General features: G+C 45.4%; 1 protein-coding gene across 8 annotated transcripts in view; it reads right to left on the bottom strand.

Moving 5' to 3' along the window:
- Positions 1 to 7,884: 7,884 nt before the first annotated feature.
- Positions 7,885 to 18,329, bottom strand: part of LOC105562595 (DNA-binding protein RFX2) — an 11,744-nt gene continuing 1,299 nt past the window's right edge. Inside the window, exons 2-18 of one of the 8 annotated variants that reach the window (XM_012013567.1) lie at positions 15,454 to 15,796; positions 14,962 to 15,284; positions 14,284 to 14,476; positions 13,954 to 13,998; positions 13,590 to 13,695; positions 13,414 to 13,513; positions 13,171 to 13,323; positions 12,501 to 12,623; positions 11,883 to 12,064; positions 11,325 to 11,795; positions 10,979 to 11,100; positions 10,806 to 10,903; positions 10,543 to 10,698; positions 10,231 to 10,433; positions 10,006 to 10,159; positions 9,778 to 9,829; positions 7,885 to 9,680 (exon numbers count right to left, since the gene is read on the bottom strand). In XM_012013567.1, the coding sequence (XP_011868957.1) occupies positions 9,637 to 9,680; positions 9,778 to 9,829; positions 10,006 to 10,159; positions 10,231 to 10,433; positions 10,543 to 10,698; positions 10,806 to 10,903; positions 10,979 to 11,100; positions 11,325 to 11,795; positions 11,883 to 12,064; positions 12,501 to 12,623; positions 13,171 to 13,323; positions 13,414 to 13,513; positions 13,590 to 13,695; positions 13,954 to 13,998; positions 14,284 to 14,476; positions 14,962 to 15,201 (2,442 nt within the window). In that variant the 5' untranslated portion in view covers positions 15,202 to 15,284; positions 15,454 to 15,796 and the 3' untranslated portion in view covers positions 7,885 to 9,636. Of the gene's footprint in view, positions 9,681 to 9,772; positions 9,830 to 10,005; positions 10,160 to 10,230; positions 10,434 to 10,542; positions 10,699 to 10,805; positions 10,904 to 10,978; positions 11,101 to 11,324; positions 11,796 to 11,882; positions 12,065 to 12,500; positions 12,624 to 13,170; positions 13,324 to 13,413; positions 13,514 to 13,589; positions 13,696 to 13,953; positions 13,999 to 14,283; positions 14,477 to 14,961; positions 15,285 to 15,453; positions 15,925 to 16,144; positions 16,239 to 18,329 lie in introns of those variants that run through there. The other 7 variants (XM_012013562.1, XM_012013561.1, XM_012013564.1 and 4 more) reach the window with 7 other exon arrangements.

The raw sequence follows: 18,329 nt of genomic DNA, 5'->3' as shown, positions 1-18,329 counted from the left end.
AGTGAGAATTGTAGCGTCGATCGATGTCAGTGTGACGGTGTCGATTCGACATCGTTTGGACATTGATCGATGACCCATTTCCCGCTGGGATGTACAATACACAATTTATCACCTCGTACACACTTTTTAAACGTACTCATTGGCTACAAAATAGAATGTTTCTAGACGCGGAGAGCACATTGCAGATTAGGCTTGACTCCCTGATCGAGCCAGAAGGCAGAAGGCTGCATTTATATGCAAATGTGACTAGAGAAATCGGGGGGAAAAACACGGGGAGGGAGGGGACGCGTGAATTTCAAAATAATATATGCGTGTACGCATACGCGCGCAAATTTTGTAAGTTATATGTTGATATTAAAATCAAGCAATTTCGCAGCGCAATATCGCATAGAATATTTCGAATGTCAATCTCATTCTCGATCCGGACAGTACATAATATTTTATCGCGATTTCCCTTTAAGTGTCGCCGTCTAATTATCGTGGGAGCATTTCCCTTCAAGTTCTCTCTCTCTCTCTCTCTCTCTCTCTCTCTCTATCTCTCTCTCTCTCTCTCTCTCTCTCTCTCCCTCTCTCTCTCTCTCGGTGCTAGGAGCACAATATACTGGCGCGATATTGGGAAATATAAATCTAATATTTCCAACATTGTATTATAATTCAAGGAGAAATGACTCGCCGATCGGTGTTGAAACGATGTCAAATCGGCTAATAAGTAGTTATTAAGGCTCGTCTACGACACATGAAGTAAACCGGGCGTAAGGAGTGAGAGTAGGAGCAACAATCTCGGCGTGAGGTTCCTACACTGATAAAAGAAATATGTTAATCCAAAAAATATTACTTTACTCAAGAAAATTATTCATTAGGTGGCTCCTAATAGCTTATTAAATTTCAAAATTAATAAACAAATTAAAACAAGCATTTCTTTAATTTAACATGATTAAGCAAAGCAGTTAATCGACCATGACTGGCTATGTGCGGTCATGGTCGATTAACTGCTTTGCTTAATCATGTTGACTCATTTGCTGGTGTCAAATGAATCTTATGTTCTTTAATTTAAGCATTTACAAAATATCAAACGGTAGATAATTTTAAATTTACAAAATTTTACTTTAATCCTATAAAGGTGTTTACCAAGACATAAGTTTTACAGCGAAGAATATTTTTATTTAAGTAGAATAAATATTTACTCCAGTAAATCTACTCACTTGGTTAAAAAATTTTTTTTATCAGTGTAATCGGTCTCGTCTAGAGACAAATTAGAACACAACGGAGTAGTCGTATAGGAATCACAGTGTCACGTTGTCGACGAAGAAAGTTATCGTCCTTTGAAATCAGCGAGCGAAGACTGTGAAATGGATTTCCATAAATTAATAATATTAACAAGTGTCGGCTGTCGCGGCCCGAGCGGCAGCAGAGTGATAAAGCTTTTCTTGCATTCTGATTGGCCAAGCGTAAGAGTAAGAGTAGGAGTAGGAATTAAAATTAATTTAATTCGCTTACTCCTTTACGCCACCTCTTTCACAACGGAAGTAGCCTTCTTACCCCTACCCTCTTACTTCTTACGCTCGGCTTACTCCATGTATCGTAGCCTTTATAGTTACATAACATCAATGTAAATGTAATACAACACGTGCGTTACATTAAATTAAATTTACATCGACGTTAAAAATCGTCTACAATAGACGAGGTAAGCCTGGCGTAAGAAGTAAAGCCAACGGCACGATACTATTTTTCTTACTGGATTGCTTACGAGATCCAATAAGGATTCAGAGTTTTAAGCCAACGGCACACGATACTATTTTTCCTACTGGATTGCTTACGAGAGCCAATCAGGACGCAGAGTTTTCGATCAGGTGACTCAAAGCTGAATCCTGATTGGCTCTCGTAAGGAATCCAGTAGGAAAAATAGTATCGTGTGCCGTTGGCTTTAGATCAGGTGACTTAAAGCTAAATCCTGATTGGCTCTCGTAAGCAATCCAGTAGGAAAAGTAGTATCGTGTGCCGTTGGCTTAAGAGTAGGAGTAAAGCAATGAATCATTTCCATTTCTCACTCCTACTGGCGAATTGGAGCGCAGTTTAGCCAGTGCTATAAATAGTTTTAAAAATTATGCCAGCACTTTAGCTCGTACACCGATAAGTAAAGGCTACGGTTTTCTCACTTCTTACTGCTTACTTCCGACGTAGACGGTCCTTTAGGCCCGGTCTACAATGAGTCGTTAGTCGTTAGTCAGAAGTCGCAACTATATGTTGATCCTTTTCCTTTCTGGGTGGAAGAAAAAGGACCGACATATAGTTCCGACTTCTGACTAACGACTAACAACTCATTGTAGACCGGGCCTTAAGGCTATTCTACAATTGCGTAAACGTGGTTATTAGCGGTTGTACAGTGTTGTAAAACACAGTTTTAAACTAGCATTTCCGATTGTAAAGCCTGTTGTTAAAGATGGCTGAACTTGATCTTTCACGACTACAACGATGTAGAACGTAAAAGCTAACTAATCATTCATTTCAATTACGACGTATCTCTATTGTACATTACTTTGATGTACAACACTTACTACTACTTCTACTCCTACAACCCCTACAACTACATTTACGCAATTGTAGAATGGCCTTTATGCACTCTGTTACTTTGGTGTTCGCTGGAAAGTTGTATCTTCGAAAGACCGCCCTGAAACGCTCGTTGCATTTTTTAAATCCGATCCCCGAAAAGAAACCGCGCACTGAGAGAAATGCTTTGATTGTATCAACAAGACATGTACGATACAGTGTATTTTGGCTAAACCAAACAGATTTTCCAGTCAGCACGATAGGGCTCGATATTTCAAAACCAGAAGTTTGCTAGACTTCACTACACATCTGGTAAATCCTAAAGGGATTCGGATTCGTTCATTTTCTAACTGGTTGAATCTACCGGATTTTTTTTCAGTGCGGAAACCCTCCCGATGACGAGTGCGTCATTCGGTCATCTCCCTACCTCGCGTTCCGCCGTTTTCTGCTCCTCCCCGCGGAGAGGTGAAAGAAAACGACGGAGGGCAGCGGGCAATTTCGGCGATCGAGACAACCCGCGAACGGCAAGAGGGAAGCGGCGAGCGCGATTGGCCGCGCCATGTTGCGTCGCCGTTTTCGAATGTCGCGTGATGCGCTCCGTCCAATGCACGTTTCGCACGCGTCAGCGGCAAGATGGCGACCTTCGCGTGGCGCGCCCTACCCTCCCCCCGCTCGCCCTTTCACGCCCCGCGCTGGTCAAGGTCGCTCTGCTTGTATTTCTTATCTTTGTAATTTCAGAGGCGGAATTTCGCGCGCATCTCAAAGCAAATTGTTTGGACAACAATATAAACAAGTGATTTAAACGACTCGATTTTGGTTTCCGCTTTCGACAGCTCAATGAGACGCGAAGCGCACGCACGTCTACGGAGCGTGCGATCGAGGGTGGGGGGTTCGAGGAGGGCGGGGAACAGCGGGAGATTGCAAGAGCGCGAATAACAAGAAAACGAAAATTCTCGCTTTTTCACCTTCCGCGATTTCTACGCTCGCCCGTTACTTTGTGCTCCGTTCTTTCCTTTTCCCCCCGCCTGAATACTTGGCCGCGTCCAAGTGTAGAACGTTAATGAAGTCGCGTATGCGTCTCTTGTTACTATAATGTTTAAATAATGTGGACGCACATCATTTGCATATCTGCAAATGGAATTGTTTTTTAACTTCCGGCAATTAAGACAATCTGATGTTTTTCATTTATTAATACCGACGTCGGTTCAACGATTTTTTTTCAGTTACGCTGATCTTGTTGACACAACATATTTCTTTTATCCGTGTATAAATGAATATGTTATACGCGAGACTGGTATTTTGTCGTCGTGCTTTGTACTGAATTCTCCGCATCTCGGATGTACAATTGAAGCCCAATCTGTGCTCTTTGCGCCTGGAAACATTCTATTTTGTAGCCGATAAATACGTTTAAAGAATTTGTGCAAGTTGATATACGTCGTGCGGTCGTGCGTTGTCGACAAAGTTTTCAGGCGTTTTGATTTGCTGATATAAAATAGAATGTTTCTCGACGCAAAGAGCGCATTGTAGATTAGGCTTCAATATCGGGGGAGGAGAAGATACAAAAGACAACTTGGCGAACGTCGCGTGGGGGAACCGACGCGAGATATGAAACGCGGAGGATGACGCTACGAGTAAACGTGTATTTACGGAATAAATGACAGCGTGGATTAAATCACGCAGCAGTTGAGTCAATCTCTGTTTTTCTTTCGCCATGTGCAGAGAAGGAGAGAGGAACGTCGTGAGGAAACGAGGAATCGCCAGAGACACGCGATTGACGGTACATAAAACGCTAACTTCGGCGAAACTCCAATTAACTGGATCAGCGATTAACATCTATTTGCTGTAGGATTAACTTTAATCTCGGTTTACACAACTTGCTCTTTATCTTGGCCTAGTTCTAAAAATTGGAAAAAGACGAATGGCAAGTTAGTCCGAGATTAAAGCTGGTCTGCATTGGTAGAAATAAATATTACTCGCTCGATATCCGCGCTGACGTAACGATGGAATTAGATCTTTTCGCCGTTTGACACACGATGTTAATGTAATGAGATTAGAGACAGCGAAATTATATAATTAGAAATTTTGCTTTCAGCGATTTTATCGATTTAATTGACCGCCGATTGAGTAACTTGTCAAACAAATCTATGTTGAGATTTAATTTACCAAATAATGTTCATATCATCTAACTGCGCACATCATTTTTTCTTGTTCAATGTATTTAAAAAAAAAGATTAGGGGCAACGAATTGTGTAAGTAGTAATTTTGCTTTAGGCGATTCCGTCGCCTAAATTGATCCCCGATTGAGGATCAATGTATCAAATAATATCTATGTATATCACTAGACGTTAGTCTTAAAACTTGCTGTTCTGCAACGTAAACAAAAAGATCGGCTCAACGTGCGACAAATTACGCAATTAGAAATTTCGCTCCAATTTAATTTATCGATCGAACTAACCGGCAACTAAACTAATCGGAGTTGGGCCGAAAACGCCGATTAAAAAAAACTATCGCCGATTAAGCCGAACGGTCGGGTTATTGGTAAGCGACACGTAATATTGTAATATCACGTTACGTAAACGGGCGCGATTGTAATCCCCGGCGATAATGAATGGTAATCTTAACGCAATAGTATACGCATTTGTAATTTCCAATGTACGACGCGTTGTGTCAGAGGCATAACTCGCTTCGTTAACTCGACAAACAATTGTTTGTTAATCATCGGCGCGAACAAGCGGCATTAACGGTGTCGTGAGCTCCTCGCGCGAGGCAGAAACGTATAAAAAGATGCGTGTCGTCGTCAACGGAGGTTGTTGCAATACTCGAACGGCGCGATAAGATAATTCGGTGCGCTTCTTTCCTCGCCCAGACGCGTGAGACTACGTCGCCGAATTGTCCCAAGTTTAGAGCGCAGGAAGCGTGCGTAGAGAATAGATAAATTAAACAATAAAACACAGAAACGTGTACGCCGTGCGGATCGCACGAGCGTGGCCGCAGGATTGAGAGATAACGCGCGAGCCCCCGCGCGAAAATCGAAATTTCGCGGAGGGTCACGTGGGACGTGAGAGACCAGGTTCGAGATCGTGCGATTACAAGTTTTAAACATAGATTTATTATTCATTTCTCGTGATCCGCACATTCACACAGACTTTCGAAGATTCTCGCGTCTCGATTTACACCCTAAGTTCGCTGCTGCCCCTCCCCCCCCCCTCTCTCTCTCTCTTTTTTTGTTGAGCGGCGTTCAGTAAAAATAATCTTATTCAAGCGGTAACGAATGACACTTGATTTGTGCAAATCTGGAGGTATCAAAATATCTTCTATTACGTCACAAGGAAAAATGCGTCGCAATTTCTTCTCTCGATCTCCCTCTCTCGGGCCACCCCTAAAATCCTACCACTCATTCCCCCTCCCACCCCCCTAGTCCTCCTATTTTTTCCCCTCTCCTCCATCGTACAGTCGGAAATATATTTAAGGCCGTGTGTTCACTTATCTCGCAAACATAGGAAACCACGATTGTGTGTTTGATCTTGCGTACAGTACAGTTACGGACTACCGTTCACCCCCTCCATCCCCCCCCCCGTTTATCGGGGTAGTAGAACTTACGATTAGAGCGATCCCCTTAACTTAAAAGCGGACACGACGGCCCGGCGGCTGCGGAGAGACGCCGATCTCCTCTTCCGGAGGAAGCGAATCTCCCTCCCTCTTAGAGAGGGGCAAGGATTCCACTTCCTCTTCCTCCTCTCGTTCTTTCCCACGCAGCGGCCGGGTCGTCCCCGCACTCGGACCTTTCCTTCGTTGACCGGCGGGAGAAATCGCCGCGAATCGCCCCGTAAAGTCGCATCCTTACATCCTAGGTACACATAGGTATCGACGATAAGTTTCATTCTCTATATCTTTACACGTATAAGCTCATTACAGTTACGGAAACGTCCTAGATCCAGCTCGATGTACTGCGCGATGTGCTCTCATCCTCTTTCTCTCTTTCATTCACGTCCCCAATCTCACTTAGACACGCTACCAAGTTTCTCTTTGACTAGCACGCGATAACCCTACGCGATAATAAATTATAAACGCACGTATTCTATGTCTATCTTTATCAGCGGCGACGCTGCTCCGCGATTTGCGCCACAAATCATAAAAACCAGTTTCTCATTTATTTCCTTTTTTTCTTTAGTACCCTTCTCGTGCCCGGCCGTCGCGGCCGGGCAAAACGTTTGCGCAGCTTGGAAGAGGAAACGTTCGCGGGGAAACGTGGACGCAAGAGTTTCAGTCGGGGATGCGACGAGAAAGCGGAAATGACTCCCTGCGCTCGTACCCTCGCGCGCAAATGAGGAACGAAATTACTCGGATACGCCAAGGAAACGGACGTAAGTGGCGAAGACCGTGCGTGTCCGGAAAGAAATCGGCCTATCAACGGCCGAGTAGTCTGTAACGCGAATGAGTGGCGTAATTTTAAGCATATATCTGATAAACGGCCGACTCACGTTTCGCAGTCGGGGGACATCGATCGTAAAGCACGTCTTCTTTACAAACGAGTAGAAGGCGGGATGCGATGGATCAATTAATTAACAGGTGTCTTCATTTTTTAACGCTACTGGGTAAGGTATTTTTACGCTCGTCGTTCGCTATTAGAATGCAGTGTGAAAAGATACTTATGTCCTTTCGTTTCTTTATAAAATAAAAGGCACCGAGTTTCCTTTTCTTCAGTTCACTTCTCGCCTTGCAATGTTTTCCGGATATCGTGCAACCTCATCGAGAGTTCAACAAAGCCCGATTTAATTAAATACGTTACATCGAAATCGATTCACTTTATCATCGCGCGCAAAATGATACTCATTCTAAATCAGTAATTCTGCCAAGTCATTCTTCGAGTGTTATTATCTTCATCGTGTGTACACGCTGCTTCATACGTCAGACTGTAACTCGAATGTAAAAATAATAAGTCGCAAAAGACTTGCATACGTTTAATACTTTGTGATGGAAAGCGTGATGCTAATTAAGAGAGCATTGATTTCACGTTCGGAGGCAACGTGCGCGCAGTATTTTGTTAAGTCGTTACAACAGACGCTACGAAGAGAATATTAAAAACCTCGATTTGCGGTCTCGTGTGTCTCTTAGCGAATTTGGAAAGTAATATACGAAAACACAGGATTCGTCGACGCGTCTTGCCACGCGAAAGAAACGAGTTAAGCTATGCAATGGTGCACTTTGGTTTCGTTGAAACGCTGCGCGTTTGCACGCATCTATATATACATACGTATATTGTATATATGTATGCGTTGTATGTAAGGAATATTTCCGACATACATAAACATCAACAGATCCCTTTTGCCCGTAGACTTCTCGCTAGACGTATAATTTACGTAAGATATACAATAAATCAACAGTTACATATATTTAAAATATGAAAATTATTGTGGAAAAAACGGACGTGGCGAATTACTACTGTCTAGCGTTGCATGTAATAAATTAGCTAATCTGTCGATTCTTTTTTTCTTTTTTGATTAAAACCGTCTTCGATGTTCAAGTAACTTGTCACGGATATATATAGAACGATTCATTATAAATACGCGTCGTTTGAAGCGTAAGACCGATTCAACCTCGAAATAAATAAAAATTCGTATAACACAGTTGCATAACATGCGCAACCGCGTAAATATAATATGTATTAAGTCACCTTAAATAATGTACATAAACAAACGAAACTCAACGTACGAAAGTCCTAGCGATATTGGAGACTTACATCCTAATATTTTTACAATACAAAAGACGCTATTGGAGTGCCTATGAATACAAAACATATACCGACACATATTTTTACTGTAGGCATCCTCGGTCGACTTTTGAAATGGCCAAGGATGCTCGTATCGCGCTTATTATATATTTTGCAGTTTCCTCTTTTTAACTTCAACAATCGTGCGTATTTTCATCCGCTACAATTTATATATGTATATACATCCAACGTATAAGACGCACACTGTATATTCTATCAGTAAATTAAAACAACCTCGGTACTCGCGTCTCCCTTCCTACCCTTCTCTCTTTCCAATAAAATTTTGTACTATTCGTTTAATTATACTGAGAGAATAGCAACCGACTGCAATAGAGAGTGCTCCCAAACGAAATCTCCGGCACAGAGCTCGATGTGTTCAATCAATAAATTACGTTAAAAAATATGAATGTCGGATATATGTATGTGTGTAAACTTGAAAAGTTTATATACCGTTACAGCAATCTAATATTCCGCGTAGGAATACTTTTGACATATTACCGTCGGCAGGGCGGATTTTTGTAATTGGTTTGCGTGTAATTTGCGCAAACTGGAATTCGCGAGCGGAACGTTAGGTTTTTACCTTGCGGAAGGTAGAATTTTATTCTTTCGCGTTTTCCTTTGCGCAAACTGATGATTATTTTAAGCCCACTCAACATAGTTTCCTTCAAACATAGCGTCAAGCAATTTAAATATCTTCGTGACTATAATGAAAACGGATATGTATATGTAGCGCACTTTTAACATTGTTATATTCTATTCTAATAAATATCAATAAAACGAATGACATTTGAAATTGATAAGCTCTAAATATAAATTTATCTTAACACGTATTGATAATACATAATTAATGTTATTCTTGTCTACATTTGTAAAAAAATTATTCTTGCAATAAATGCAGAAAACACAATCGAGTGGGCCTTTCATACATGTTCTAGTGAGGGCATGACAAGTTCATGGTCCCGTATACGCTTATTTCCTTCCAAAGATGTTTCGACTAGATTCGATATATACTAACGTACTAAAATCGTGCCAGCGATACTTTAAACCTGTGCCATACCTGTGTATGAGACAAGGCTTCGCATAGTACAATACTTCTCTATATCTTATATCACACAGACGTACTTGAATTGTATACATCGTAGGCGTTATGCAAAAATCCTCTTCTTATATGTCATAATTGTAATTTGATGTTATATAAAATAATAATTTACGAGACTAGTATGTTTTTTCTCTTGTAGGCCTGTATGCTTTCGTGCTAGTATCTTCACATTTTTGTGTGCTACCGGTTTACTCATAAACTAAAGAGCGTAGGCACACAGTTAGCTTAGCTTCATACGTTTTGGTTGGCTCGCATTAGACGCATCTGAAATTCAATTGCGTGACTTACATTGAACCAATTTACATAACAGTTGAAAAAGGTAACATTGTATAATAAGAATAATCAAGTAAAGTCACCTCACCTCCATTGGACGTTGCCCCAAAACTACTAATTAAAGAGCAATTTTGACTTTTCTGAAATAGAAACAATTATTTAATATCTCGTAGCATGAATAGAATTGATCTGCGAATTTATAATTGCCTTTTAAGAAGTATATTATGGACAAGGTTTTCCTCCAACCAGTTAAATTAAGATAATCAATTAAAAAATCAACTCAGAATCAACTAACTCAACGTTTAAGTATACTAACGTCTCCCATTACAGCTATTGGCGTAGTTCCAGTTGCGATAGCGACTTGATGCTCTATTAAATAAAACATGTACTCGTCATAAAGTAATCTGATAAGATGAAAAGACCCGAAACTCGCAGCACTCCTCAAGGTGAGATCCCGGATGACCATCGAGCTACGAAAGACGTAATATGTAGGTTTAATTGAGATAACGTTTGTTAACGCGACACGGAGAGCAGAATGTACCTGTAAAACGACCACTTGAGCAGGAACTGACGTGCAGCCTTAGCGAATGTTGGCTTCTCCTCGTGTGGCTTAAGCGCCTGAGTCACCACTCCTTTCAACCAGATCGCCCAATCCTCCAATGAATTTTGCTGCTGCAACGTTACCTTAAAATCCGCCTCGAGACGTTGTACCATTCCGTAATCACATTGGCATACCCAGGATGCCTGAAAAGGCAGTCGCATATGTATGCCGCGTCTTTGTGAACATATATCGCGCGTGTATTAGATAGTAGAAAGAGGACTCTCTGGAAATATTTCAAGGAAGTCAACTTACTTGTTCTTGTACGTTGTGGAAGTCAACGCGATTCAAGTCGGCTAACATTTGATTAATTTGACTAGAATTTTGAAGCACCGCTCGCGCGGCCTGTGCAAGGTGATTTAACGATGTATAGCGCCTTAAAGTTTGAGCAAAAGCTGACACTGCGGTTAACTGTAACCAACAATAATTATACTGCAAGACTCGCGCGTAATGTTTTCAAGTGTATCTTTCGATATCTGCGATTCTTGTTTCAACGATAGATTTAAATAAGACAGTACCTTAATTTGCGTCATTTCTTCAGGACAATCGGCCATTGCTGACTGCAACCAAGATTCCAATCCCTTTGCAAAATTTCGAATAGATTGTGTCAACGAACCTTGGGGCAAAAAGAAGCATTTAATATATAAAGATTGAAGGTAGAATAGCAATAACGAATTTTGTAACAACGTACTTGGTATCGGTCGCAATACATTAGGCATTAAAACATCGACTAGATTCTGATAGAATGTATAGTCCACCTTTTTGATAAAGTCTTGTACCCCCGTACATTGACACATCTGATATAGCTTGGTTCTGAAACGTAGAGGTAAAAGATATTCATCGCGCACATCAAGAGCTACAAAAATAAAATATAAATAAATTATACAAAAGCGACATTTGTGTAACGATTTAAAAGTAAACAATTACAAGAATAATTACGGTTAATTTTTTATGCAAAAAATAGATACAACTTAATTTACACCTAACGCAATTCTTCTACTTGTGATGCAAATTTTTCTAATAAATATGTGTCGTACTTTGACAAATACTTCTCTTCTTCGCACTCATCACCATTATTATTGTCCTGGCTGCGCCAGAATTCTCTCCAGAGGCTCTCCACCGTGGTAAACTCGAAATTCAGCACCGCGTCCAAGAATGCTTCGCAATGTTCTCTGTATATGCTGCGAAACGTATCGATATCTTCAAGAGTGCAATCCTCAGGCAGGGACGAATCGTGACTGATGAAGATCTCCGGGAAATCGGGAATGGCGCCGCTCGCTTCGCCGAGGTACTGGTGATACTGTGGCGGTGAAGAATTGGTGGAGATATTTGTGTTCGCGTGCGCGTTATTCTCGTAAGACGACTCCTGCTTTTGATTGACAAATTTGAATCGCTTCGTCTGAGAGTTCGCGCTTTGCTGTTGTCTCGACGTGCCATCCTCGTTCAGTACGCACAGAGGTGAGCTTGGCTTCACACGAATTCCGTAATAATGATATTTCGAGTTTCCCCTGCAATAAGAAAAATCAATAAGAGTTATTAATCTAATAAACACTATCAGGTAATAAATTTCGTCATTATAAAGCTCCTCCTCTTACCTAGTCCCTAAACGCCTAGTTCTCAATCCCAAGAATACAGAGCGTATCAACTTCCCGAAACTGGCTGCGTTCACAGGATCCAATTTGTTTTCGGAGCAATGGCGCAGGTAATGAGCGTAAAGGGTTGATCTTGGAAGGGACACGCCGTCAGCGTTTTCGTAATTCTCTACCAGCCAGTGTACCTGTTTAAATCAGTGCACGAGAAATTAATATTCCTGTTCCTCGTAAATATAATTTTTCATTTAAAACAATGTATAAGTACAAAATAAAAACATATAATTTACTAAAGATTTTAGATAAAAGTAACCATACAATGCTACGAGAAAAAAGTATCTCGTTAAAATTAAACTTGCTTCCGAAATAAATTTATCGGCAAATAAAACAAATTATATGGAACTTCTTTTACAGATCAATTACATAATCATCTGTCGTTTCTCTCGCTAGAGTTTCCACGAAAGAGGACTTTGAGAAATTAGACTATGCACTATATTAAGCAGTACCAAAGCAATTTAATTAATAACAGACATGCCGAGAAATTAAAAAAAAAATACACCGATTAGTATGCCAAACAAGCTACAAAAAGTGGGGAATCAGTTTCATCTTTTTGTTTTGGCTTACGGTGGCCTGGGAGACTCTAGTGGCATGCGTCACGTTTGCCGCTGTCTCTTCCACGGTGACAGTGGTACCTCCAGAATTACCGCTGATCAAGTACGCCCCGCCACCACCGCTAACCACAGCCTCCTATCAAACAACCCAACATACCGATGCCTCGTTAACCCCCCGAATTAAGAAACGGACAAGGATATTTCTCCTAACATCCGCAATTTTGTTTGCGAACTTTATACTGGACTCCGTATCAAAAGTTATTTCAAAGACTACAACGAATATTAGAGCATTCATTTATATACAAAGTGTCGAGAAAACTACGCAATTAATTGATATAAATTATTTTTTTGCTCTTTGAGAGAAAGTACCTCCTCACTGGTTGCACTACAATTTACTGAACACCCCCGTTTATAGCATACATTCTTGCAAACTCTGGATGCTATAAACGATTATGTATCTCCGTTACAATCGTCGTAACAAGATTTTATAAGAACAATTTTTTAGACGGCCCATATAATCATGCAGCGCACAGATCCCCATGCCTGCAGCGGTAAGGCATAAATATACACGTCGTATCATCACAAATGTGTACGTTAATCATTCAATGTAATCGTGACTAATTTATTCCAGCGTCTAAAAGATGGAAGAGCAGCCTGAGAAAGTCATAGGACATGCAATTTACCGCAGTCTCCGTTTGCGGGCTGGCGCGCGCGGCAGCCGCGGATATGAGCGCGTGAGTCGGGTCTCCATCCACCACGCTCTGCTGAATCAAGTACGTGCCGTTGCCCTGCGATAGCAGTTGTCCGGTGGTCGAATTCGTGCCCTGGCCTGTCACCTGTGACGCAACGATGACACGTGTCGTTAGTATCGCCGTAGTTTTAGCGCGACGATTATTCGCACACCGAGTACTTGGGCGTGCAATTACCTGCGCATACGTTACTGGCGTCGTCGCTGGAGTGTAGTACTGGCCCGAGGCTGGAGTATACATCGCTCCTGTCTCGCCGACGGCATAAACGGGATATGTCCTGCGCAGAGGATTACAATGATTGTTACAGAGCGTAGCCTGTGAATAATCGACAAGCGCGAGGCTGCAATACCTACATCTGCCCATTCGTCGGTATATACGTGGAACCATCCCCCTCGACATATTGAACGTAAGTTGGATGAGAGACCGACTCGGACCCCACCGCCTCTGCGTCGCCGGACACTGAAACAAAAAAGTGACGTGGCTGAGCGTGCCTGATTTGGGTCGTTTGCACCGCGGTACACAGAGCTCTTTAAGTACAGTCGCATTCGCTTGTCGACAACAATGCGGAGTGGCGATAAATACGGATGAAATAAACTGAATAATGTTTAAATGTCAGTGTACAAGAATCCGCTCATTGATCTCGCAACTCGTACGAAATTAAAATGCGCAGAATAAACGGGACATACAAGAGGCATGCTGTTTATATTCTGCCCTCACCTACAGCCGCTGTGAGGGACGCGTAGGATGACGAGTCACTGGTGCCTAGTGCGGTCAGAGTGGAAGTACAGGGGTGCATGTTTTTCAGCAGCATGGAAAGGGCCAAATCTCTACTCAAACACTATAACTTTTCAAACTGATCCTCGCCTACTCACCGCAAATAGTAAACTCATTCGCAATTGAGCCTCGGCATTAATCTCCGAGCTCTACAGTTTAGCGTGAAACCGTTTGCCGATTCGCAATTAGACTTGGGCGCATTGCAGTAAGATCGAGCGAGGATCAATTCTCACTTGAGTATCAGAAATAGGCAATTTTACGCTTGGCCGTTACCTGTGACTGTAATGTAGTGCGGGGAACCGCTGACGATGGTGCCGGCCGACGTGGAAGCGGCGTCGGAATCCACCAGCGCGTGCTGGCCCGAGTGAGTGGTATTGACCACTACCTGTGCTGTAACATGCGCTGGCGGACCTGTTGAGCCGTTGGACGAATCTGCAGCTGTTTCAAGCGGATCCTGAACCAATAACTAAATTATTATTTATAGTATGCGTGTCCTCGTGGTCCACGGCTCGTTTTCATAATAGAAGCTTGCCCTTAATTACACACAACGGCCTCTTGCACGTGCGCGAATATTTGCACGCGCGAGTACGGGACTGACTTGGGTTTCATTTCAACATTTGCGTGTATTACTCTTATCGCCTCGCCAGGGAGCAGATGGCTCAGGCATGTTATCAGATTCGATATACAGCAGCTACAAAAATGCGCTGCAAACAGATGCTATAATATCTAACAGAAATCACGTGTATATATTCAATAATTTCACGCGCGTACGTCCTTTGCACGTTGCACTCTTATCCACCGCGCACAGTAGCGGATGGAGGGTCATCATATTTTACTTTACGGTGATTTTTCTGAGACTCACAGCCCCCGGGGGACAACGACAACGATCACTGGGGTGGCAACCGGCAAGAGGCACGACGCGGGGGGGCGACGCTGGACAATACCACCAACCTGGATAGGCTGCAGGTTGTTCGGACTGGAAGGATCCGGGCTCGTGACGACCGTGATGAGCTGCTGGCCTCTGGCAGACTGAGTCTGTGCCGCGCCGCCACCGCCACTGGTACTGGAAGTAGTAGTCACGACAACCACATTCTGCTTAGAGTCCACCCCTACCGCCGCGGAGCTACCCCCACTGTTATTAGCCCCGGTGGATGCTGCTGCGAGGGCATACTGGGCTCCCGTCGTAGTCATGGCAATCACTCCTTCGCCTCTCTCTGCACCCGCTGAGTCGTCGCCACCACCGCTACTACCTCTCCGCTGCTGGAGAGACGAATCTATAACAGAGATACGCACACCGTCACACTAAATATCAATAACATCTTCCACCGGGCCGCCTCCTCCTCCTCCCCCCCCTCCCCTCGGCGGGGGTGATCTTTAAGAATGGTGCGTGCCTCCGCGCAGCCCCCCAATTTCAATATCGACTCGTCGGAACGGGGATGTTACCTGGCAAATGAAACGAGACGCGTGGAGCCTCGCCGGGGACGCAATCTCGTTAACATCCTCTAACAAAGCCTCACTTCCGCCGCTCACTTCTGACATTAATTATTGCATCCTACGAAGCGCGTCAAGTCTACCGCGGAGGGCAGCGAGGGTCCCGGGACTGTCCGGAGAGCGAAAACTGGGCGAGTCCTCGCACGTTAGTCGCCAGTGTCGAGCCAATATTGAACTCTCGTCACTCGAGTCCGTCCCACGAAGACCCGGAGTAGAACCGAAAACTGTCCTCCGTCCAGCGACGGGATTGTCAACGGATCGTTGGCGAGGCAGCGCAACAGGATCGTCGACAGGACTGTTAACAAATTGTTTTCAAACCGGAGCGCTAATCGCGCAAACGTGCCGACAAACCGTTAACCGCCGCCGAGGAGCGAGGAAGAGAGAGAGAGCGAGCGAGCGAGCGTCCCCCGTCGCGCTACAATTCCGCGGGACGAGGCTTCCCCCCGGAGGGGGCGGGTGGCGGGAGGGGGACGAAAACATCCCGGCGATCTTCTGGGTCAGCGGGAACGCTCTCGGGGGTGGCGAGCGCCGGCGGCCCGCGCGTTGCCGGAGAAACGCCAAAGTACGGTGTCCCGCCCGCCGTCCTAACCTATATCGTACGCGCGCGCGGCGCGCGGCGCTCGCAGTGGACGTACATACATACTTTCCTCGCAGGTGCGGCGCATTCAATAATCCGCAGATCAAAGGGAGGCCCGGGCGGGCGCGCGAAACGAACCAGACACGTCACTGCCATTATTACGCGCGTGTATCATGGTGTTACACCGGCGGCCCCCGTGTGTACCTGTTGGGGCGGCAGGTACCAAAACACAATGTATCCGAGGGGGAAGAAATCGGCCCCGGGGCGCGGCAGGGGGCGGGGGAGGCGAGGGGCGCCCGCGGTGGTGCGCGCTACCCACGCGTGACTGGACGAGAGGCCTCGCTTCTAAGAGGGTCGCGGGCCGGTATCAATGAAGCCGGGGATCACGAAAGCAATTAGAGAGCATTATCCCGCAGTCCGGCGCCGCGACCCTCGCGCGCGCAGCCGACCGGGGGCGGGGGCTAATAAGCGGCGCGCAGCCCCCGCGTTAATACGCCTTCGCGAGGGTGAAGGTGGCCATGCTTCTCTCTCCCCGTGTGCGGCGCGTCCGCCGCGCGCGCTTCCCACCGCGAGGCCCCGCGTGTAATAAAGTACACGAGGCACGCGCGGCATCGCTTTATCGCGTTCTCCAACGTGGGAGAGATGATGCGTAGCGTGTCGCGGGTGAGGCCCGAGCCTCGTGCGCCTCGATAAGAGAAAATCGCGGCGCTCGATGGTATTGATCAGCGGGAAATTGGGTAATCGGATCCGATGTTTTCCGTATTGACGTATATACGTGCTGGCTAATTAATATAGAACTTGGCGGAGGGAGAAAGGGAGATACTGATATTGCATCAAAGTAGTTGGCGTAATTCTTGCTGCAATCGAGAGCCAAACTCGCGTCGCCGCGCGAGGCAGCAGCGTTGAAAGGAGAGAGAGAGAGAGAGGTGGCTCTCGAATACGGCGATTTTGTATCACACGAGCATAAGCCTCCTCTAGACTCGAGACCGTTCGTCGCTGTGCAACCAAGTTTCCCCCGGCGTGTTCCTTGAAGAGAGAAGCCCGTAGGCGCCCGTTACATTATTTCCCCTGGATGTAGCGTTATATTTAGAAAAGCTGCCTTACGCGTGGCATTTGCACTGCAAATGTTACCGGCAGGCTGATACGCGCCGGGCCTGCGTCTGCTACATACGCGCGTAATGCCAGGAGTGCACCTGGCCCTCTGTTATGCATGGCTGATGGGGAGAGAAAGAAAGAGAGAGAAAAAGAGAGACTCCTGTTCTCTCCAAGTTCTTCCTAGCCACACGGACGTGTCTGCGTGTATCTCACGTGCGCCTCAACCACCCCTGTGCGCAATACGTTCATGAGAGAACCAGCACTTAGGGCTCGTTACGCCGGGAGGAGGAGCTGCGAGCCTCTTTTCCCCTTTATACCCAATGTAACCCGCAACGGTCCCGGTGTCCTGCGGAAGCGACGTGCACCTGGAGTCAGATAAACCCCGCAGGCTGGCGACTCTATGCAGATGGTGGAAAGCGAAACGGCGGAGATAAGGGAGACAGATAGCGGGCCGAGGTACGGGGAGTGAGTTCCCGTTGCACGGAGACGCGCGAGTCGCCGAAAAATTCTAAGCGTGGTCCCCCGGTGCCCAGTATCGCTCGCAGTTACTGGTTCGGCGAGCTGATTGCGTAGGCGAGTCCGGGGGAGGCGGAGGCGGCTGAAACGATTAATATGTTCATCAGCTTGGGGCTCTGCAGGGGCGGAAGAGCCTGCATTCACGTAATTGATAAGCCCATTTTAATTGGAAATCTTCCTAGCTTCTTCACGTTCAGGTGCCCCGTAGGAGAAGAGCCGGGCACAATAGGCTCGCCAATGCGTTACAAATTGGGGGAATCATACGAGGCAGGTATCGCTCGCGCTCCCTCACTCTCTCTCTCTCTTCCTCTCCACAGGGAGAATATTCGCCGGGGGTATCGCCCTGCTTCTCGATATAACATCCGGGTCTAATCAGCGTCCCTTAACAGATCGATACAACCGGCGCGAGGAGGTTGAAATCGTAAAACTACCCAGAGGGAATCCCCAAAAGATGCGGGGCTCTCCACGCTCTCTCTCTCTCTCTCGTAGTTCCCGCCCGAACGACTCGGCCGAGATCGACTCCAACGAGCGTCCGCCGTCGCGAGATCGCGATTCAACGTGACTCGGCGATCCGCGCCGAGCGACCAACTCCACGCTTTCAGGCCGGGCGCCCGAGCGTCGACGGGGGGGGGAGGGGGGG

This window comes from Vollenhovia emeryi, unplaced genomic scaffold, assembly GCF_000949405.1.
Source record: "Vollenhovia emeryi isolate VEMERY1.0 unplaced genomic scaffold, V.emery_V1.0 DF939185.1, whole genome shotgun sequence".
In the NCBI taxonomy this organism is placed as follows: Eukaryota; Metazoa; Arthropoda; class Insecta; order Hymenoptera; family Formicidae; genus Vollenhovia; species Vollenhovia emeryi.
The sequence above is the reverse complement of the archived record's forward strand: the minus strand, read 5'-3'. Positions and strand labels throughout refer to the sequence as shown.